The sequence below is a fragment of the Haliotis rubra genome, unplaced genomic scaffold, assembly GCF_003918875.1.
Source record: "Haliotis rubra isolate DU_JTF1 unplaced genomic scaffold, ASM391887v1 Scf135, whole genome shotgun sequence".
Classification (NCBI taxonomy): domain Eukaryota; kingdom Metazoa; phylum Mollusca; class Gastropoda; order Lepetellida; family Haliotidae; genus Haliotis; species Haliotis rubra.
The window spans coordinates 1,749,036-1,771,821 of record NW_025765281.1 but is presented as its reverse complement, the minus strand read 5'-3'; the positions used below and the strand labels follow the sequence as shown (position 1 = coordinate 1,771,821).

General features: G+C 39.5%; 1 protein-coding gene across 1 annotated transcript; it reads left to right on the top strand.

Moving 5' to 3' along the window:
• The first annotated feature begins 1,253 nt into the window (after window positions 1–1,253).
• On the top strand, window positions 1,254–20,793 carry LOC124267969 (palmitoyl-protein thioesterase 1-like). The gene is given in 10 exon segments (XM_046702967.1): window positions 1,254–1,350; window positions 8,506–8,615; window positions 12,104–12,235; window positions 12,747–12,813; window positions 12,986–13,073; window positions 19,527–19,541; window positions 19,969–20,062; window positions 20,171–20,269; window positions 20,451–20,522; window positions 20,657–20,793. Coding segments are annotated over 10 exon segments (900 nt in total). The 3' UTR covers window positions 20,783–20,793.
• The last annotated feature ends 1,993 nt before the right edge of the window (window positions 20,794–22,786 follow it).

Sequence of the window (22,786 nt, the reverse complement as noted above, 5' to 3'; positions counted from 1 at the left end):
GATACACCGTAATTAATGGTAGACCAAACCATAGAATAAAACAACTTGGAATATGTTTCATATGGCATACCGTCTAACAATTTATACTTAGCAATTAACAACCCAAGTGTCCGACAAGCGGAATTAGCTACATATTTTGCCATTCGTAAATAATGTAAATGCTCTGTTAAAAGTAAACCTAAATAATTATAACAATCGGTTGTTTCCAATTCCGTGTCACCACATACAAATAAATCTTTATGTCTTGAAACTTGACGTCTAAAATGACAACTTTGAATTTGAAATTATTAACAGTCATCTTATTGGATATACACCAAGTATGTAAACAGTCCAACATAACATTTAAATCACTCTCAAAAACTTGAAACTGGAAATTGTTTCCATGTATCTCTAATCTTTTATTCTCTCTTAGTGTCTGTTTTGTATATACTTCTATGACTTGCGCTTTGAGCATGTTGTACATGGAAAACAGCGCATTACAAGCATGCTATTATTATTATTTATTATTATTTTCAGCAATTAAAACAATATCATCTGCATATGCTAAAACTCCGATGTTGGTACCGTCAACTTTAACACTCAAAGATAAATTTTAAATTGAAACACTAAGATCATTAACATACAACTTAAACATAAGCGGTGATAGTGAACAACCTTGCTTTAAACCACACTGAACATCGAACCAGGGTCTATATTTATGTAACATATGTTATTTGACCACTTTCTAAAATGGCATTGTGTATTTTAGGGTGTATATTGCCCATTAATACGCACAGCACATGTGACATTTTTATAATGTGAAAAATAGCTTTTTTCAGGCTACCATTCTCACCAAGAGATCTTAGTTTCTCCCAAAGTAAAGACCTATCAACACAATCACAGGTTTTTTAAAGTCAATAAAAGCCGTAAAAGTAGACTTTTTGCGATTTTTTGGTCTGTGTTATAGCAGAGACCATATAATAGATCTATTATATGGTCTCTGGTTATAGGCTTGAGATGTTTTCCACGGTTGGCCGACTCTTTTTGTAAAACCATTCTGATGATCATGTATATACGTTCATTTTCTTCAGCATATTCATTGAGTCTGTTGTTTAGAACACCACAATACAGTTTATAAAAGGACTAGCCAGGGTGATACCCCGGTAGGAGAGGGGGTCACGGGGTATTTGATGGGTGTGAGGAAGTGACCCGGCTGAGTACTGGAGCGTGAGCGGGGCAGCGCTGGAGCGAGACAGCGGGATCGTCAGAAAAAAATGGCGGCGTATTTCGATATGATAGTTTGTTTCGCTGCTGTGGTATTTTTGGGTTCGTGTGCAGCACATACACCTGTTGTGATGTGGCATGGAATGGGTAAGAAATGCGTGGTTGGTATGACACATGTATCTGCTGTTTAAAAGCATACTTGATAATATATACATGTTTCACAAAATGTCTGTACTGCACAATAATGGCAGATAGGACCGGCAGGCAAATATCACAGAAATGAAATCAAATTGGATCAGTTATCACACCAACCACGCATCAGAAGATCTTAAAAAAAGAAATGTTCCTCTTTAAGAAGATAGCAGAATTTGCTGACATATAATATTTCTGCTTTTTACAGGATACGATGATTACATATACAGAACCGTAACCTAAATTTATATTCGTCGATAGCCTTGATACACAGGAAACCGTTATCGCTATGTAGGTTAAGCTTAGAACATAGATCTACACTCACGTCATATATCTATCTATCTATCTATATATCTATATACATATATATATATATATATATATATATAGATAGATAGAGTACCATTGTCTTTAATTCAGAGCGGCAAATATCTAAGACTTTAACACAGAAGCGAGTATATACGACGAGTATATGGATGGCAACTTCGCACGCTTCAGGGAAGCAACTGTGTATATGGTTATATCCCAAAACTTCCACATCCCAATACTACCACAAACTGTTAAAACAAAAAATCACCCTTTTTTAGGTAATAGGATAGCCCGGGAAGTGCACTGAACTGAAATAACACCATCACCTGACAGAGTAGAGACTTTAGTAGAGAAGAGAGCAGCTAGTTAATAAATCTGAAATATATATAATATAAATTCGTGCATATTAAAATGTAAATTTTGTTTTCTTGTTTTACCTTGAAATATTGTTATTTATGTTCATATTATTCTGCATATACAAAACATAATTTATGCAAGCTTAACGTACATTTAATGTACATGTATATTCAAATATGTAGTTTTACAATATAACATGGCTAACGGCCGATTTGCAAATATAAAGTAGTGTGTAGCAAAAAATAAAAATGAGAATATGAATTGTATTATGCTTACTTGAAGCTCTACTACCAAACATGCTTGCACTACCAAATCCAGGCATAAACACATAAATCGATTTTAATTAAATAAGCAAATTGATAATGTTATGGTATGGACATTGGCATTAATTGTTATGGTAGTGACACAAGAACGGTAGTGACATTTTTAATAATAGCCAGTTTTATATGTTCACTTTGAAAGATAATTTAATGAAATTTGTCAGTCAGATTTTTTCAAGACGGAACCGTCCACTATGACTGTCAAATGTGCGGGTGAAATCTTGGAGACTATAGGACATAAGTTCTACATAAATGTTCTACATAGACTGCTATATGTAACTAGAAAAGATACGTATTTTTGTTAATATCCCTGTCATTATAAAATATATATTAATTTATTACTAATAAAATATATAATGTATTACTAAGTGATTGTTTGTATTCATTACTGTGTAATGGCTTACACCATTACAGACTGAGGTAATCAGTATACGAACATGTGTGCAGTCAACCAGAAATCTTGTTGTTATAAGCTGTGGAAGGTTTGGGATGTGGAAGTTTTGGGAGGATACCGGGTATAATTTCTGAGGCGCGTTATTACGAGTGAGTACTAGGGACCCGTTATCGCTATGTAGGTTAAACATAGACCATAGATCTACACGCACGTCATAGAGTACTTTACTCTCATGGCAGGTCATATTAAAGTCACATTGTACACGTTCACTCTGTTGTTCAGTTCCCAAACACCAAGTATACTGAGTCAGTGGACAGTGATGGTTCCAGTGAGTAGCCTGGTCTTGGCTCGCAGCAAGCCCTGATCAACTGCTACATAGCGACGTCCCCTTGCTGGTTCCCGTGGGTGACCTCCCGTGTTCTTTTCTTTTCTTTTTTTGGTTCAGGTGTGAATTTAAGGCCAGGTGAGCTGTAACCTACCTCGATTCTAGCTGTCAATAAACAGTTAGTCACGTGACGAAAGGTGATGCCATCTGTTGACAATAAATAAGCATGGATACGTTCATTACGGTATAGGAGTCAAGGTTCAAACTAGTGTGAGCCCTGAACCGTGAAGTTCTTTTGATAGGCAATAAGAGAAGACACCCTCAATACTATGGAAACTATTTCGGGCCATCGCTTATAACTTTTGCCCGTTTTCATAGGGTTCGCGGACGCTTTCACGACATTTAAAGATACGTAACACCAGCAGCTTTGACTAATAATTCAGACGGTTGTCATAACAGGTACTACAGATATGTACCCCAGGTACGTTTTTGCATACAGGCATGTACCCTAGCAAAAATCAGAATACAGAAACCTACCCTACCCTCGCACGCACGGAGAGAGCTGTGACAAAGTCAAACAAATAAGCTTTGTCACCAAAGCCAGGCGTCTAGATGAAATCAAACGAAACATATTGGGTGTGAAAACGAACGCTGTGCTCGTAATATTGTGCTGGTTTGAATTGTAAACATTAATTTCAGATTTTACACTGTGTCCCATTTTTTTCAAATTTCAGACGTCCATTCGTCTAATAGTTGCATGGATTGGCTCAATGCGTTTAGAATATGCATGAAAAGAGTATCGCAGTAAGAAATAACAAATAACAAATACAAATAGATGCAATACAATAGTTTGATAAATTCAAAGTTTCTGTGCTGCGTGACGTCATGACTGACGCAAACTGAAGCAGCACGACAAGGATAATTATCGGCATTTCTGATTTCTTTTCTTAGTTACAATGAAAACAATAAAATAAACAACAAGGATAATAATGGGCAGATAATCAGAATGTTACTGATTATTTACACAAAAGAATTATGTACAAATAATCCCTTAATCACTTGCAAACTCCTGCGTACCGATGCTAGTGAACACGCCATTTTGTGAACAATCGGTCACCGGTTGTGATGTCATACGTCAACATGGTCGTCCTTATTTGGTGATTTCTTTGAGGTGAAGAAGTAAACACAATAATCAAATCCTACTGCTTATAGTTTCAATATTATGATGTATATTTAGGCATATTTCAGATATGTTTTCACGAAACTAATTTTATTACCTACATTGTGCCTTGTTCGATATCAGATCATACGTAGATCATAGTCATAAATAACCCTTTTATAATTATGGTTTGTTAGAACAATATTTACATAGTATTTACACATTTAGAGCAGTACATAACATATGTTTAACGTTTAGCGCTATACACATCTTGTTTTCTATAAAATAATTGTAGCGGCCATAAAATTTCCGAGTTCCGTGTTGGCATTTGAACCACGGACCTTCTGTTCCGAAGTCGGACGCCTTGTCCACATGACCAAAGAGGTTAACCCCGCCAGTAAGCTGACAAGTTAAGGATGTCATCTGTGGGATGACTCCACTCCCTGCTATTCCTTGACAAGCACTTGGGAAAGCACTGAGAGGTGATGCAGCTCGCATTGTGATGCGTTTAGGTGACTCTGCTTCACTCAAGAGCGTGTATAGTTCTTCCATCACTGAGCAAGGGGAAGCTCTCATGGCTCAGTTCTAAAGTGCTCGTCAAGGACTTCACAGCATATATGGGGTTGTCGCCTTGAGGATATGCTTGATAGACGTGTAATGCAGGGTCAGATTCAGCAACACAGATCTAGTTCTGTTCTTATGACGGTGTTCTGGTTACATCAGGAGCTCAAGGACACGTCAGGTCACAAGTACGACGTTAAACCCAACTGGACTGTGACTGTCAAGTGCTCTTTATACAAGCAGCTACCCTATAGAGATACATGCATCATGATCCAGCCAAGTAAGAAGTCTACTTTACCACCTGGACTTGAGATAGCTCCTGCTTTATTCCGCTACCAACACAAGAGGATGATAGAAGTACCAATGCAAGTGTCCAATCTCACAAAACAGACTATGGTTGTCTCCCCTAGGGCTATCATTTGTGAGACACAACCTGTGCAGATAGAGAAGATAGTCCCTATTGATTTGGAGCAAGTAGCTGCTGAGGAGAAACAACATCCATTGGACAAGGCAAAGATATCCCCCAAAGTCACCAAGGAACAGAAGATGGGTGAAGAACTACTCCTACAGTACAGTGATGTATTTTCCACCGGAGACTTGGACATTGGCCACTACACCGAGGTGAAACACAGAATAGAGTTGACAGACACCACACTGATTAAAGAGCAACACCGACGCATACCACCATCTATGTTCCAAAAGGGGAAAGACCATTTACATCAACTCACTTGTCATAAGATGCTCTTACAGTCCCTGGGCCTCAAATGTTGTTCTTGTTCACAAGAAAAATGGTTCATTGAGGATGTGTGTGGACTTTAGATCTTTAAATCAACGAACTACTGAAGATGCTTATACTTTGCCTCACGTTGAAGAAATTTTTGACAGACTTGCAGGTTTTAAATTCTTCACCATGCTGGATATGAAGTTTGGATACCATCAGATTGACGTCGAGGAAGACCACAAGGGAAGAACAGCATTCACAGTCGGCCCACTGGGGTTTTATGAGTTCAAGTGTTTGACAGAAGCAGCATATGCTGGGGAAACTTTACCTGGAAATCTGTATGACTTATCTGGACAACATTATTGTATTTTCTGACACGTTTGAGCAGTGTCTGTATCGTTTGGAGAGGATTTTTCAGTCACCTCTGCAGCAAAAGATTCTGCTCGCCTGGGATGGACAAGTGGATAAAGAACTGTGACAGATGTCTCTTAAGAACAACATCAGAAAGCAAAGCCCCACTAGAACCCATGACCACTTACTAGCTGCTCGAGCTTGTATGCATCGACTTCCTGACTTTGGAGATGTCGAGAGGGGATACCAGCATATTCTTGTTCTGACAGTCCACTTCACGTCATATGCCCAGGCCTACCCGACAAGGAACATGACTGCTAAGACCACCGCAGAAGTCCTATTCAACGATTTCTTCATTCACTATGGTTTTCCTCTCAGGTTACTCGGATCAAGGAGCCAACTTTGAGAGCAACCTGATCAAGGAATTGAGCAAGTTAGCAGGGATCGAGAAAAGTAGAACTGACTGCCTGCCCTGCTACATAATCAAGATCTATTTACCAAAATAATATGATGACAGGATATAAAACTATTGACTTAATGTCGGCAAGAATTGCACCAATAATTTTGTGAAAAACTATGTCCTCCTTTGATCAAACCGTACAGTATTATTCTGATAGTTCCGTACAAAAGGGGCATTTCGTTCATATTTCATTGTAGAATTATGAAGAGAAATAGTCACAAGTCCGACTAAGACAATATATTTGCGTGTGTTGAAATAGTTTCTTTAATTTACGTGAAATTGATGCTAAGCAGAGGCACGTGTTGTCCACATTGAGATACATGGTAACACTATCTAACTGTTTATCTATTCAGGACATTAATTAGATGGTAAAACCCGTCATTTCATTTTCTGTCAAAAGAGTGTCAAATTCTGACTGACAAACCAAGATTTCGTATACCTTAATCGAAAATAAGATGAGATATGTACTAATTATCATACCAATGTTGTCTTTTTCCGACGTTGCCAAATACATAAAACATGACGTCAACTGAAATGGTGTCATTAAGAAATTTTGTTCTGTAATTTCATTACATTTGAAGATATGGCTGACATTCTGTTAATAATGCAATATAGAACAAACTTTATGGATAACAACTTCTTTTATTCGTGAGTGCGACGTTTCGAGACAGATTCTTGTACCGTTGTCAAGCATAATGGAACATGAAGAAGGGGGAAGTATATATATGCTGGATGTAACAATGTAACAAAGAAAACAACATAATTAACATAAATTGGCTAGGCAGAAAGCTGATGAAGCCAGAGAGTAGACAAAGGACAGGCGTGGAAGCCAATGATGTACAAATAATAATGAGATGTTTATACAGCAGAGTTTATACAGTAGATTGGGCTTGGTGGATGAGTGCATCATAAGCGGATGGAATGAAGTATCCTTGGTCTCGGTTGATGGTGGGCTTTTGGCGTTTGATGTGGATGGCTTCGGTGAGCTTGCGTTTGGTGAAGTCTGTTTGTTTGTTAGAGAGAATGGTGATGTCAGACCACTCTATTTGATGATTGGGGCTTGCTTTGATGTGGTCGGAAATGGCTGATTTGCTGTCGGAATTGGTAACAGAGGTCTGATGTTATCCATAAAGTTTGTTCTATATTGTACTTCCCAACTTCTAAAATGCCACTCAAAGAAGCTGTTAATAATGGTGCAACATTAGTCAAAATACACCTACACAATCAAAGAGAGTATGGGAATCTAAGAACAACTTTACATAATAGATCGAAAGGGCCATCCATTTAGCTATTACGTCCTTTCTCATACTGTGTGATTTAATCATTTCTGGTATTTGTGATATAAAAAAACCGTAGTCGTTACAGTGTGGATTTTTGTATTGGAATAGTCTGGTTCGCCATGACAAAAACATCACGAAAATATGACATCATTATCCATAGCAAATTCTCTCCATGTGACTTGAGTTATAATGGCCTAGTTTAAGCATAGCAGAGTAATGTCCCTTATCTTCATGCGTGTGGGACCTCTCGTCGTTTAACGCCAGAGAAGAAAATACATTTTCGTCATTTATGGCAAACCATTTCATACACTGAACGATATACATAAGCATGGAAATCCATTTCATATATTGTTATGTCGTTCAGATATCGTATATTTACTCACTGTTGATACACTATGCTTTTTCAGTGAACGATCAAAACCGGAGACATTTACTGTTTTTAACACATAGTAAAATTGCGGATAACATTTAACAAAGTCTCAAACCGCTTAAGTATTTGTACTTGAATTTACACCATGAGATAGTTTGATTCCCCACATGGGTACAATATGTGAAGCCCATTCCTGGTGTCCCCCGCCGTGATATTGCTGGAATATTGCTAAAAGCAGTCTAAAATACAACTCACCCACTCACTCACGAGCTGAGTTTAAGCCATTATCAGTAACCAATTATGTGTAGTGAAAATATAGTTTCAAAATCTGCCAATACTATGGTAGCATTGCTATGTTTAACATTGATAGCTTACACAATACATAATGTATTTGGATAATCCTGATTATGTTGCATTTTTATTTATTTCTTAGCAAACTCGATAATTATAGACGTGGTGAATGTACTATCGTGAAAAACACTGATTACTTTCTTTGTCTCCAGGGGACAGTTGTTGTGACCCGCTGAGTTTGGGTGACACAAAGGGTCTCATTGAGAGAACCATGGATGGTGTCTATGTCAAGTCCTTAAAAATAGGCAGAGATGTTGAGGAAGTAAGTACCGCGTCTGAGGTGTCTGTGGAAGTGGTTTCTGGCTCAGTTGATACTGCTGCAAAGTAACTTTGAGGATGTGGTCAAGGACTCGATCTGATGTGTCCCTTAGTACCCCGTCTGAGGTGTCTGTGGAAGTGGTTTCTGGTTCAGTTCATACTGCTGCATGTCGTAAAAGGCAGCTAACTTTGAGGATGTGGTCAAGGACTCGATCTGATGTGTCCTTAGAAAGGCTTCCGTGAACACTGTTGCATGTCGTAAAAGGCAGCTAACTTTGAGGATGTGGTCAAGGACTCGATCTGATGTGTCCTTAGAAAGGCTTCCGTGAACACTGCTGCATGTCGTAAAAGGTAGCTAACCCTGAGGATGTGGTCAAGGACTCGATCTGATGTGTCCTTAGAAAGGCTTCCGTGAACACTGTTGCATGTCGTAAAGGCAGCTAACTCGGAGAAAGGCTTCCGTGATGTGTTAAAGGTCAAGGACTCGATCTGATGTGTCCTTAGAAAGGAGATGTGTCCTTAGAAAGGCTTCCGTGAACACTGTTGCATGTCGTAAAAGGCAGCTAACTCTGAAGTGGTGGTCAAGGACTCGATCTGAGATGTACAAATGCCTTTGTGGGGACATTTTCATAACCACTGAGAATGTCCTAATAAATACAGTAGACAATTGGGCATTAACGACTTGATGGTTGAGGTAGCATTAACCAACCAAACCTGGGTACCCATTACAGTTGTATTTAGGGATAACTCCCTTACTTACGTGAAATGATATTTCTTCCCACATTTTACCCCAAACATACCAGTTCTTCAAATTAAAGTTTTGTTGTTAAATACTTCAATTTGGTGTCTGTTTTCTACTTCCTTATAAATCGGAAATTTCATAGATGAATATCTTACACTGCACTTTTCAAAAGAAGTAAAAATAATAATTTTAAACTGAACTTGGGATCTTCAATCATGGATGAATTAAAACTGATCACATGATGTTCTATTCAAGTCCGATACTTTTCCAGTCATTGTCAGCATGGCCATTGAACTTCGATAGGCTTTGGTTGGATTTGAGGAACATGCGTACACCCCTGCCCATTCATCGATAATGTAACACAAAGTCATATATACACTCTTCTCACACACACACACACACACGCACGCACGCACACACACACGCACGCACGCACGCACGCACGAACGCACGCACACACACACACCGCATTGGCCAAAAATAAGGAAATGTATTAAGGGTATTTAAGTGTACATAAGTCGATTAAGTTTGAAATTAGAAAAATCAGGAAATCCGACACTCAGATGAACAACATATTATGTATTGTTGTCGTTGTCAGCATTTGTTGATCACTGGATTGTCTGGCCCAGACTCGATTTTTTACAGACCGCCGCCATATAGCTGGAATATTGCTGAGTGCGGCGTAAAACTAAACTCACTCACTCATTGTCATCATTAATTCAGTTTACTCACTGCACATGTGTGGACACAAGGGTGCGTTCAGGCCAGTACTGATGACACCACCCCTTGCAGCTGTCACTGCTCAACACAGCCTTGGAAGGGGATTGCACAAGTCGTCAGTGTTTTTGTTTGGGGAATTCTTTGCCATTCCTCATGCAATGTGTTGGCAAGTTCTGTAATTATCTGAGGACGATGGTGACGTTTACGGAGACGATAATCAAGTTCGTCGCACAGATGCTCGATCAGGTTCAGATCAGGCGATTTGGAAGGCCAGGGAAGGACATTGACGTTTGCATTGGCGAAATAGGCACCTGTTACATGAGCTGTGTGGGGGTCGAGCATTGTCGTGTTGAAACAGCTCCCTCTAGCGATTCAAAAGCAGGAGGAGGTGCAGTCGCAGGATTTGGTCGATGTAGCGATTTGCTGTAAGATTGCCTTGAACCACCACTAGTTCTGATCTACCCGTGTAGGACATGGCTCCCCACACCATGATGCTTTCTTCACCAAAATCTGCCCACCTGTTAAACACAGTTCGGTGCAAAATGTTCGTGCTGACGTCGATAGACACGTTGTCTCCCATCCCGTCGTTGCAGGAGAAAACGCGATTTATCGTTGAACCAAACGCGTTCCATGCGTTCCCCAGATTCCATGCCTGTACTCTGTTGCACCATTGAACACGTCGTTGTTGGTGTAGTCGTGTCAGGACAGGTCAAAGTTTTGGTCGATATGCTCGAATTCCCTCTTCTCTCCTACCTTCAGTGTCCGTTGCTGTAGGAAATCGGTGACATAGGTGAAACACCCGGATGAATCGGTCCGTTTGGGACGATCTTGGGTCGAATTGAAGCAGGTATATCTATGTCATAATCGAGATATGGTGCTGTGGTGGACGTTGAAGTGTCTTGCAAATTCAGACTGGGTCTCCCCTTTTTCCAGACGTCCAATGGCGAAATTTCGGTCAGAAGCATTCAATCTTGGCATTGTTTTCTTCGTTTACATCATAAAGTTCGTAATGAAATGATCAATTTGGTTTGGTCTTTTATAGTAGATCTCTCACGTGCATTGCGTGGAAAACTTTTTCTGCATGCACTGTTCATGTTTCGTTTTTATTTTTTATGAGACACGTTTACAAAAAACATTTTGGCATGCGTTTGCGCGCAATACACTACAACCACGACATGATTAACGGGATTCAAACATAGGAACTGTCTTAATGATGATTGTTGTCGAAATATATCAAAATGAACGGCTGAAAATGCCTATAAGTTTTCTTTTTTTCTTTTGAAGAGTGTAGAATGAACGATATTGTCGTGCTCATTGTTATGATTGAAGAACGAATATTAACTGTAAGTTACCATCTATTACACTATCACTTACAATTGACAATAAAACCGTATTATGACAAAACGAATCCATGCAGTATATTGACGAGCGAAAATATCTGCCCTACGGGGGTACTCGGGTAATCCATACCAGCCCTCTTGGACTGCAGTTTGCTCTAATTTCGCCGTGGAAACTATGATCATTGCAAATAATGTTATGGCAGTGCCAGTTTTGTATGAACCACGGGGATTTATCAAGGATTCTATCCTTGGACACCCTGGGGGGCAAACTGGCAAAAAGACATCTTTTACCAAACATAATGAACCCAGGAACCATGATCAAAGTTTGAATGGAAATTCTCTATATAGCACTTTGTGCCAGGAAGTCCAATGCAACGTTATTCCATTTATGCATGCAAGTTGTGAATATTTTGGAAAAACATAGAATTTGAAAAATATGATAATATTTAACAGGAAAAAAACACAAAAATGCCACTTAATATTTTTCAAAAACAAGTAATGTGCTTGGTTACGAATTTTGTGAAATAATACTCACGACCTTGGTGACGTATTTTTTAAGTGTTGTGAGTGAAACTTTAGTTGTGATATTATTTGTCAATAATCATGATAAATATGAAAATCAAGTATCATGTGACTGTTATTGATTAAGTTGTTACGTTAAGATTAACGTATTAGTTACCATGGTTACAGGACATAGCGAATGGATTCCTCATGAATGTCAACAAGCAGATTGACATGGCCTGCCAGCAGTTGGCTGGTGACGAGAAGCTGTCTAATGGCTACAACGCTATTGGATTCTCCCAGGGAGCACTGTTCATGTAAGTGGAACTCTCAGTGCGTATCTGCTACCCTTCATCTTTCACTGCCTCGCTGTCGTCTCTGTATTATCTCTCATCCGGTTTGAGTGTGTATGTCCATGCTCAGCTGTAAGAATGACTCATTGTGACGCCCACATTATCTGGACATATGTCTAATTACATATCACGCGCGCCCTCTCTCCCTCATTCACTCATACACATTAGCTAGTTCTTTGTGGTTGGTTTGTTGTTTTACGCCGCACTCAGCAATATTCCAGATACATTACGGCGGTCTGTAAATAATCGAGTCTGCACCAGACAATCCCGTGATCACTATAATGAGCATCGTTCCACGCAATTGGGATGCAATGGCATGTGTCAACCAAGTCAGCGAGCCTGACAATCCGATCCCGTTAGTCGCCTCTTACGACAAGAATGGGTTGCTGAAGACCCGGATCTTCATGGGTCACTAGATCTTTCTTTAGTCTACATGACTTCTGCAATGGTTACTATGTTTCTCCTTGTTCATTTAGGAGGGCCATCGCTCAAAATGTCCAACTCCCCCAATGCTCAACCTGATTTCAGTTGGAGGACAACACCAAGGTAAAGTCAGCCTATTTGTCAATATCCCAAATAATTATTAGTGCGACAAAACAATCAAAATCTTTTTGTAAAAATATTTGGGTTTTACCTAAATCGGTGTATTTAATTTTGCAATGTCCTCCAAGAAACATTGAATGAATTATGGTGCAGACATGAATCTATTTTCACATAGGTGTGAATGGCCTCCCCAAGTGCCTAGGAGACAATGACAGAATATGTACCATGGCCCAGCACCTACTCAACATCGAACCATATGCTGCGTGTGTATCTTGTGTGTTCTGAACTCGTACAATAATTGTAACAGATCTGTACACTATTTGCTTTATATTTCGAAATAAATGTGAGAGTAAATTAAATGCCAAAAATGTGAGCGGTCTGTGCTCACATTAGTAGTAATGTTTAAGTCGTCAGAGGCCATTTTGGTTGATCCGGTTGATCCGATAATGTATGCACGAGAATGCATGAATATGTTAATGTAGGCAGGACGTCACAGGTCAGGAAAGGTCAATGAAAGAGGACGTCGTATCCGTCAGGGTGGCAGGAGTGAAACTGTCAGTTGCCAGACCCTGGCGTGGAGTTTTATTCTTGTACTTTGCTGTGACATGTACAAGAGGGAATCTGGAAAGACACTCTCTTCTTCATGGCAACACTTGTCGGTATGTGTTAGAAAACGGTGGTACGTGTATTTTAATTCTCTCTTACAGTAAACACAGGTAAATAAACCCTTGTCATGTTCACCGTTGGCATCCACGGGTAGCAGGCCGAGGCATGTGTCACAGAGGTAAGACATCTTGTACTGAACTGTGGAGTAGCTCTCAATCTGACGTCTCAACTGAAATCATGCGCATGCGCAACAGCCCTCTAGAAACCTATGGAAGTCACAATACTATATTGAATACACAGTAAACATGCTTACAGAGCTATTGACATGTTATTTTGGATTATATATGTGTTAACAAGATGTCAAAGTGATGACTACCACAACTCGTATCAATCGGCGAGTCGAGACCACTCAGGTCTTTACCGAACTGTGTAAGTAAGACTGTGTAAGTAATAACATGCCCAACCTGAACCAAATCTGCCCTCGTTGTTATTTGTGCAACTGTTGTACATTTCCTGTACATTCCGACTCCAGGACATATTAACATGTTTGTGAACTGTGATAAGTCAATGTCTAACCTTAACCTTTATCATACCGGTACTAGATCCAATTGTCAGAAACACTTCAAATTTACAGGACAATCTCATAATGGTGTAACTAAGAAAAAATCCAAAATTTCAAAGTGATATCACAAACGGTTCCAGAGATACCGGTATGTTCCCATATGGGAACATTGGCAGGATCATCGTGAAAAATGAAACAAAACTATATATTTGCAAAATCTCTTTGATTCTTGAAATTTAGTAAACAAAACAATGTTTAACACATAAATCGATGATGCAGGAATTTCCCGGGAAGAGCTAGGTAATGAAATGTTTGTTAGACAATCACATAAATTACGATGATGAGGTGGTATATAACTTATAATAATAATAATAATAGCATATTTGTTACGCGCATATATCCATGCTAAAGCATGCTCAAAGCGCACAAGATAAAGATGAGATTAATGGTAAAGAGCTACAGTTCAAAGGCTATCTTGAACATGTGTGTTTTTAGATTGGATCTAAAAGAATTAAGGTCACAAGAGTCTCTGAAGCTCTGCGGGAGACTGTTCCAGGCTATAGATCCTGCATGGACAAAGGACCTCTTTCCATACATCACTGTCTTTACTTTGGGAACAACAAGCAAGTTCTTTTCCTGTGAACGGAGAGATCGGGAAGGTGTGTACACGGATAGAAGATTGGATAGATAGGAAGGCGCAGTTCCAGTGAGACAGCGGAAAACAAGGCATAAGAGTTTAAACTGGATCCTGAACTCGACTGGAAGCCAGTGGAGAGTGTACAGTATAGGAGTAATGTGTTCATATTTTCCAGAGCGAGGCACGATACGGGCGGCGACGTTCTGCACTCTCTGCAGCTTGGCTATCTGGGTCTTTGATGCACCGGCCAGTAAACAGTTACAGTAGTCAAATTTACTCATTACAAGTGGCAATACAAGAGTCTTGGCGGATTCAACTGTAAGATATTGGCGAATGTATCCAATGTTGCGGAGTGACATGAAACAGGTTTTGACAAGATGAGATACATGAGAATCAAGTGACAAATTGAATCAAGGAACACGCCCAGAAGACTGGTATTGATTGCTACTTCCACTAATGTACCTAGAATGGGTTTTCTTCACAAGATTGCAGCGACTAAAATCATCTGGTAAGTGTGTCTGAATGTTATCCCAGCCATGTCAATATTGGCCTTGAACCAGGTCATCTGGTTCTAATGGGGGATTTCAGTATCCATGTCGATTCCGCGTGTCTTTCAATCTCCTACAACACGTGTCTGGTCCAACTCATCGATTAGGTCATACACTAGACCTTGTCATAACCAAAGGTAGTTGTGATATTCTGGATGTCGTTGATGTTACTGGCAAACAGATATCTGATCATTCACTACTTCAGTGCTCTGTCAAACTTAATAAACCTAAACAAGTGAAAAATAAGAAATTAGCTACAGGAAGACTCGAAATATAGGCATTAGGCAGTTGACAATGGATCTTCTGAGCTGCTTCAGTCACTCTGATTCTTGTGGAGTTGATGATTAGACTGATGTGTTTACTACTTGCTTATCACGAATATTTGATAAGCATGAAGTCTAGTTCTGTTGCCATTCGTCCTGTGGCTGGTATAACGATGACATCTGCAAACAGAAACAGATATGCCGTGCAACTTGAAGACAATGGCGTTGTTCAAAATTATAAATTCATCGCCAGCTCTTCAAAAGCGCCAGGAGTAATTTCAAGGAATTATATTCCTTGTTGAACAGTCTCTGGAAGTGGGATACAAATTGCACTCTTCCAGAACATACCGACAATTTATTTCAAGCCAACAGATTTGCAGATTTTTTCCACTCCAAGATATGGCATATATGTCAAGAACTTGACATTAAAGATACTCTGCAGAATCAGGTTTTCAAAGAGTCATGTTTCAGTGGTACATATTTGTGTGAACTCTCCTTAACCTATCCAAGAGAAATAAGACATGCTATATCCAAAGCTAAAGCAACGTCTTCTAGCCTGGATGCCATACCAACATGCATATGACTGTTGAAAGCAAGCTTACATTCTCTCATCAGTTCATTATCCATATGTGGTCAACAGCTCATTGGGGAATGCCACGTTTCCCAAAGTTTTCACAGGCAGTCGTCACTCCTCTCATTAAAAAGGCCAATGTAATTCTGGATGACTTAAAACAACTACCGGCCAGTATCTAATCTGTCTTTCATTTAAACATGTTTGGAGGAAATTGTTTCACGAAGGCTTGAAGGACACCTATTCAATAACGACCTGCTTGAAGCCTTCCAGAGTGCTTATAAATCCAAACATGGCACAGAGACTGCGCTTGTTCGTGTCCATAACGACGTCATCAGGGCAATGGACCTGCAGAATGTCACCCTGCTGGTCCTTCTTAATTTATCATCAGGCTTCGACACCATAGACCATACGATACTGCTTTCTCGCTTGGGGAAAGACTCGGTGTTACAGGAAAGGCTGTTTCTTGCTTGATCCAATCTGTCGGAACCACTCCATCTGCAAGAAATCTTGGAATCATATTTCAATCCAGTATTGTCCTTGAAAATCATGTCATGAACTTTAGCAAAACTTGCATCGTCACATTCACAACATCGGTAAAATCTGCCATCGTCTTGACCATGAAACGGCAAAACTTCTTATGCAGACTCTCATCACATCACGACTGTAATATTGTAACTCTCTTTTCTTCCATATTCCTTCATCTCTGATCCCAAAGTTACAGCGAATCCAGAATGCAGCAGCAAGGGTTGTAACGCCAGCAAGAGTTGTAACGCGCGCGCCGCGAACTGAGCATTTAACACCTATCCTGAATTTCAGGATTCAGTACAAGATACTTCTTCTAGTTTAAAACTGTGTCTTTGATGAATCATCGTGTCAGAAACCTTGTCTGGAAATATGCCAGCACATACCAACCAACACGTACTCTCCGTTCTGTCGACTATCTTCACCTATCAGCCCTAATCGTGAAATCATCAATGGGTGATCGAGCCTTCTCTGCCTCAGCTCACCTACTGTGCAACGATCTACCTCTTCCTTTAAGGATTGTGACACACCTCATTTTAAGACTCTTATACACACCTCTGCAAGCAAGTCTTTGACTAGCTATTCTGAATGACCTTTTCTTCTATCTCCTGTATAAAGCGCCACTGAGCAACATGCATGGATAGAAGCTTGGCGCTATAGAATAATAATTATATTATTATCATTATACTATTTGAAATAAAGAATTGAACAGATCAATCGTTGTTTTTCTTATTTATTAATGCAGTTTATGTGAATGATTTGATTTTAACGATGATCCTGCCCATATGGGAACATTTAAGGTCAATTCAAAATTATGACCTTTATTCCTGCTACAATGATAAAATTTCTTTTGCCATTATATACCTACATCATTTGTTTACAAGGACATGTCAAAAAAGTTGTAAAATAATGCAATTGTAGTTGTCAATTTTTTTATAGACCGTTTTCGGCTAAAAACACGTTTTGGGGGCATTTGTGGACCCTCGTCAATTCTTAACAAAAATCAAAATATGGTTTAGAAATGTTAGAACACTGGCAATTATCTTCAGATCAATATGGTTAAAAAATATTAATCTATCTTCACGCATAAAAAAGTTACAAAGCCTTTTATGATATATCCCGTATGGGAACACTGGCATGATAAAGGTTAATACAACAGTTTTAGTCAGCATATGAACTTTCACCACACACACACACCCTGTATCCAGTTTTCCATAGAAAGTTCTCTTTATTTAACAAAGTAAGCCACACGCTCTGGCGAGCGCGGATGCATTCAGCGTTATAGTCAGGTTCAGGTGTTTCAATAAACAGTTTCCTTGCGTCTACATTTATTATCTATTGCTTCTGTCTCTTTCCCAACAGATCTACCTTCATGGTGTTGTACGTGTGCTATATAACATAGATATATGTCTATCCATGTGTATTACGAACCATTTGTTTCAAATAGTAGGCTCTGAGTGCAGTCTGAAGTAAAACTAAAATTGTATACATATTTTAGTTTACACGGTTAAAACTCAAACCGTACATTTTTTTTTCATAACCTTTCATTTATAAGGAAAAGCTAACATGAACTATCATTTTAACATCTGGTTCAACTATCCAAGTCGGGACAGGGCTGAATAATTCAGCGCCTTCTTTACAAATTGTTATCAATAGTTTCAAGTCGCACCCTCCATTGTTTCAATTGAAAGCTGAAGAAGTAGGTTGCACGGTCTGTTGAGCGCGGGCTATTTGAAACGACGGGGTCACGTGAGTTTTCAAGCGCGCTCAATTCAAACTGGGCTGACAGGTACTCTCTATCTATTTATGGCAGCACGCTATACATAGCTCTATTCATTACACTTTGCTTTTGTTTTCACGTCTTATAAAGGGTTTTCTACAAGATTGCATGAACGCATATAAACATCCACCTTCCATTGACCTTTCCTGACCTGTGACGTCCTGCCTACATTAACATATTCATGCATTCTCGTGCATACATTATCGGATCAACCAAAATGGCCCTCTGACGACTTAAACATTACTCACATTAATTAAACTTTGCAATAATTTGTAAAATGACTGTTAACTTGATGGCATCATTTTAAAGCGAAAATACTAACTTAAATTTAAATCAAAATACTATCTATCCCACATCTCGGTTTAGTGAGAGAGAGAGAGAGTTAATATTTAACGTCACATCGGCAATATTTCAGCGATATCGTGACGAGAACATTTTACATTGAAATGGAATATGTTTTTATTATAAAACCTGTCATCGAAGGACAGTAAAACAACTAGTATATCACAATTAGATTTAAAACTAGTGTGGAAGGTTAAAACTAATAGCACTATTTGGACAATACAAGATAAAAACAGGCTATAGATCGCCAACAACTGAAGGTAGATTACCATACCAGAGACCATGGGGACTTACAGTACCTTTGCTACCTCGGTTTAGTGAGTGAGTGAGTTTAGTGTTACGCCTCACTCAGCAATATTCCAGCTATATGGCGGCGGTCTGTACATAATCGAGTCTGGACCAGACAATCAAGTGATCAACAACATGAGCATCGATCTGCGCGATTGGGAACCAATGACATGTGTCAACTAGGTCAGTGAGCCTGACCACCCGATCCCGTTAGTTGCCTCTTACAAGCATGGGTTACTGAAGACCAATATTCTAACTACACTGGTAGCAATGCATCACTCAAACACGAGAGGTATCAGTGCTATGGCACGAGCTCTACTCATTCGTGTCCAACTAGGCATCACAACAGGTAAGGACATATACCACGCAGTTTCGGCACACAGTTTTGCAGAAGAGATCGTTGTTGGCACGGATAGTACAGATGTGTACCCCAGGTACGTTTCTGTACACAAAAATATACCCTAAACAAAATCACACACAACACACAAACGTCAGAAAGAAAACGTTAACCCATGTTAAAATGATATTTTTTTAAGCTAATAAAGAAATGCCAGTATTAGCAGTCATGTTCATTTTTTGTATGCACTGTTTCAGATTTATACAAGACCAGTAAGTACTAAAGAGTGTCACTATATATGTAGCCGTTCTGTAATTGAGAAAATCCGAATATATTCTCTGGTAATCTAAAGCTGTCATTTTAAATAATGCAATTCACCAAACCGTGTTGTGTGCTGTTAGTAGGCCAGTAACCTATAATCATGGGTTAGATTCTCCTCGAACATGTTCTTGGTTTGTTGGCTGTGTTCATAAGTTTCAGCAACACAAGACAAGAGCTAGTGGCTCTGACACTATTTTAGATCCTTGCGGGGTTATCTGGATGCAAGATAATGCTATGGTCTGAATTGTGTCCATTGTATTATCAAATTATATAAATTATCGAGGATGACTTTCACAATACTACCATCACAGTGCAACTATAACAAAATGTCAGTGTTGTTTTGAACCATCCCCATGTTCACATGTTGTCTCCCCTTAGCCTGGTGCCAGCACAATACTGGCATGAACCTCTCAAAGAAAAAGAATATCGAGCCAAGAGTGTCTTCCTTGCTGACATCAACCAGGAGCGACCGGTAAGCATCCTCAATGGTTTTATTTAGGACTTGAGTTGTTTGTTTTCCTGTAGTTGTGTTGTTTTGGGTGATTGGGGTGGGGATGACGTGTCCTGATCTATTTTTCAGACCAAGAACATGACATACAAGGAGAACCTGCTGAAGCTGAAGAACATGGTGCTGGTGATGTTCCTGCACGACACCATGGTGCAGCCCAAGGAGAGTGAGGTCAGCACCAACAATGGTGATGATGATAATAATACAATCATGTTTATCAAGAATGATCATCATAACAATCATTATAAGTAATACTTCTATCAATATTATCTTTATGGTGATAATACTACTAATACAAGTGCACATTTAAATGTTTTTATAATCACTAATTTATTATAATTGTCATTCACAGTGGTTTGGGTTCTACGCCCCAGGGCAGACTCAAGAGCTATACAACATGACACAGAGTGACCTCTACAAGAATGTGAGTATGTCGTCCAACATCAGTGCTCTGTTTGACTCACACTACAGAGAACTGTCGATATTCAGACAAAATATATTCTCCCTGTGTATATTTTTTTAAACAAGGATAAAACTCTGTAAATATATGTCTCATAGGACTACCTTGGTCTGAAGACGCTGTACGAGAGTGGCCGCATCACCTTCCTGTCCTGGGATTCAGACCATCTCCGGTTCACAAACGAATGGTTCATCAACAGCATCATCAGAAGATTCCTGATGTAGACTTCTTTCATAGTTCTGGCACTGCTACAACTGAGTTCCCCATAGACTCGTCAATGACTCAGATGTGTGTCTGACAATGAGAAACAGTGGAATGGATTCCGAAAATTTGCGGAACCAGTTCTCTGTCTGATATGGTCACGGATGATTAAAAATACTCCTGTCAACTGTGAACATGTTGATTAAAAAGAAGGGAATGAGGATTTTGAAGGAAATTTTGGAAACAATTCTCCGTCAGAATAAAATCTATCAATGCTACAAAAGAAAGTAGGATATGGGGAAAACACTTTTCTGTAACAGTAATACTCAGCCTATACTAGCCTACATAGGTGCAAGATTTTCTTGGTTTTGCAATTTAATTTTGAAAATTTCCATTTAACTACAAGCAGTATACCCACAAGAATGTATATGTTTCCTGCACAGTTTACACTGTTAACGTTTTCAGAAGACAGCAATAACTTCAGAGTGGTTTTATTGCTGCAGTAAAGACAAACATTGCTTTAGATGCTCATGTAAATATATGTATTTCTTCTTAGAAGTTGTACTTTTACAAACATTTAATAAGTGATATTATAAGAACCTGTTTCAAAATTCTATATAAAATTTAAAATTTTAACAATAAATTGTACTTTATTATACTTATCCTATCTCACGTCTTGTACTCTATCTCTCATGATCGAGAGCTGAGTGGAAACGAACTGATAAGAAAGTTTTGGGCCGCTCTTGTACCATTCGCCCGAACACACCCCTACTGCTCCCGTATCTGGACACTGTCCAACCCCGCTGCACAGATTACAACAATTGCTCCAAGAAGAAAATGACTACACAAAGGGACAACATGATCAAGTGGAGGGCATGCTGCATGCTTCTCAGAGGCTGCCACAGTGCCCAGATACGGGAGCTTTAGGGGTGTGTTCGGGCGAATGGTACAAGATGTGAGATGGATAAGTTGAAAATAGAGAATTTGCGTATTGCAAATTGTCCTTTGTATTGAATTTCTTAAGCTTGTGTTTGCAGGACAAAATGAAGCAGCTGGGTCACTATTTGTTTACATAATGTAACATATGTATGTCTGGCAAACAGATTCTCACTAAACATAGCATTATTGATAATACTAGTTTTAGGTTTGCAGTACATACTAAGGGGGGATCACTCTCATCTGACTTCCTGTTCAAGGCTATGTGCTGATAACACCTGCCACTGTTAGCATGACAGTTCCCAATAAAGCTTTATAACAAGAAGCTCAACCTTGTAACGTGATTACACGTGAGATATATACTAACTCAAAAGAGAAACTGTGCATTGCAAAAAATACTCTTAGATGTAACACATTCACCCAAAGGCAATGGTATTGCATAAAACAAAATGTATTTGTCTGCACACATGAATGTTTTTATTGTACTGTAGGGACGTAAAGGGTCCACAAGTTGAAAGGGTAAAAACAGAAAGTCACAACTGCAACAACGTGTATTGCCGCCGTTGGCCTGAACCACAGCTGTACAACGACGCCTCATGGATGAGATTAGTCGAGCGTGAAAGACCTGGGGAACGTTATTCCATATGTGGAGATGATGAAGCGTTACTGGGGGGATTTGGCAGATGTTGAAGGCGGCGATCAATTTGCTCAATTGGCGAAAGATCCGGTGATACTGCTGGCCTGGGCAACACATCAAGTTGTTGTTGCTGGAGAAATTGTTGCACAACACGGGGTGTATGTGGACATCACACATCTCCACCAAAACAGGTTGTCTGAGGTGTCATCTGCACCATTGTAACCGTGCCTGGCGGTGATGTAATGTCATAAGGGGACGTATCGCTGGTCTCCTTGCACGTAAGCTGTAACTTCGTAGGCGGTTGATGACGGTTGGAGGATGAATCCGTCTTCAGTTGGGGATACTACGGGCTGTTGTTGTTGCTTGTTGACACCGATTAGGCAGATGAACCAGTCGAATCCATCGATCTTGCGCAGGGGTTGTAACTCTTAGTCTCCCTGAACGTGGGCGATCT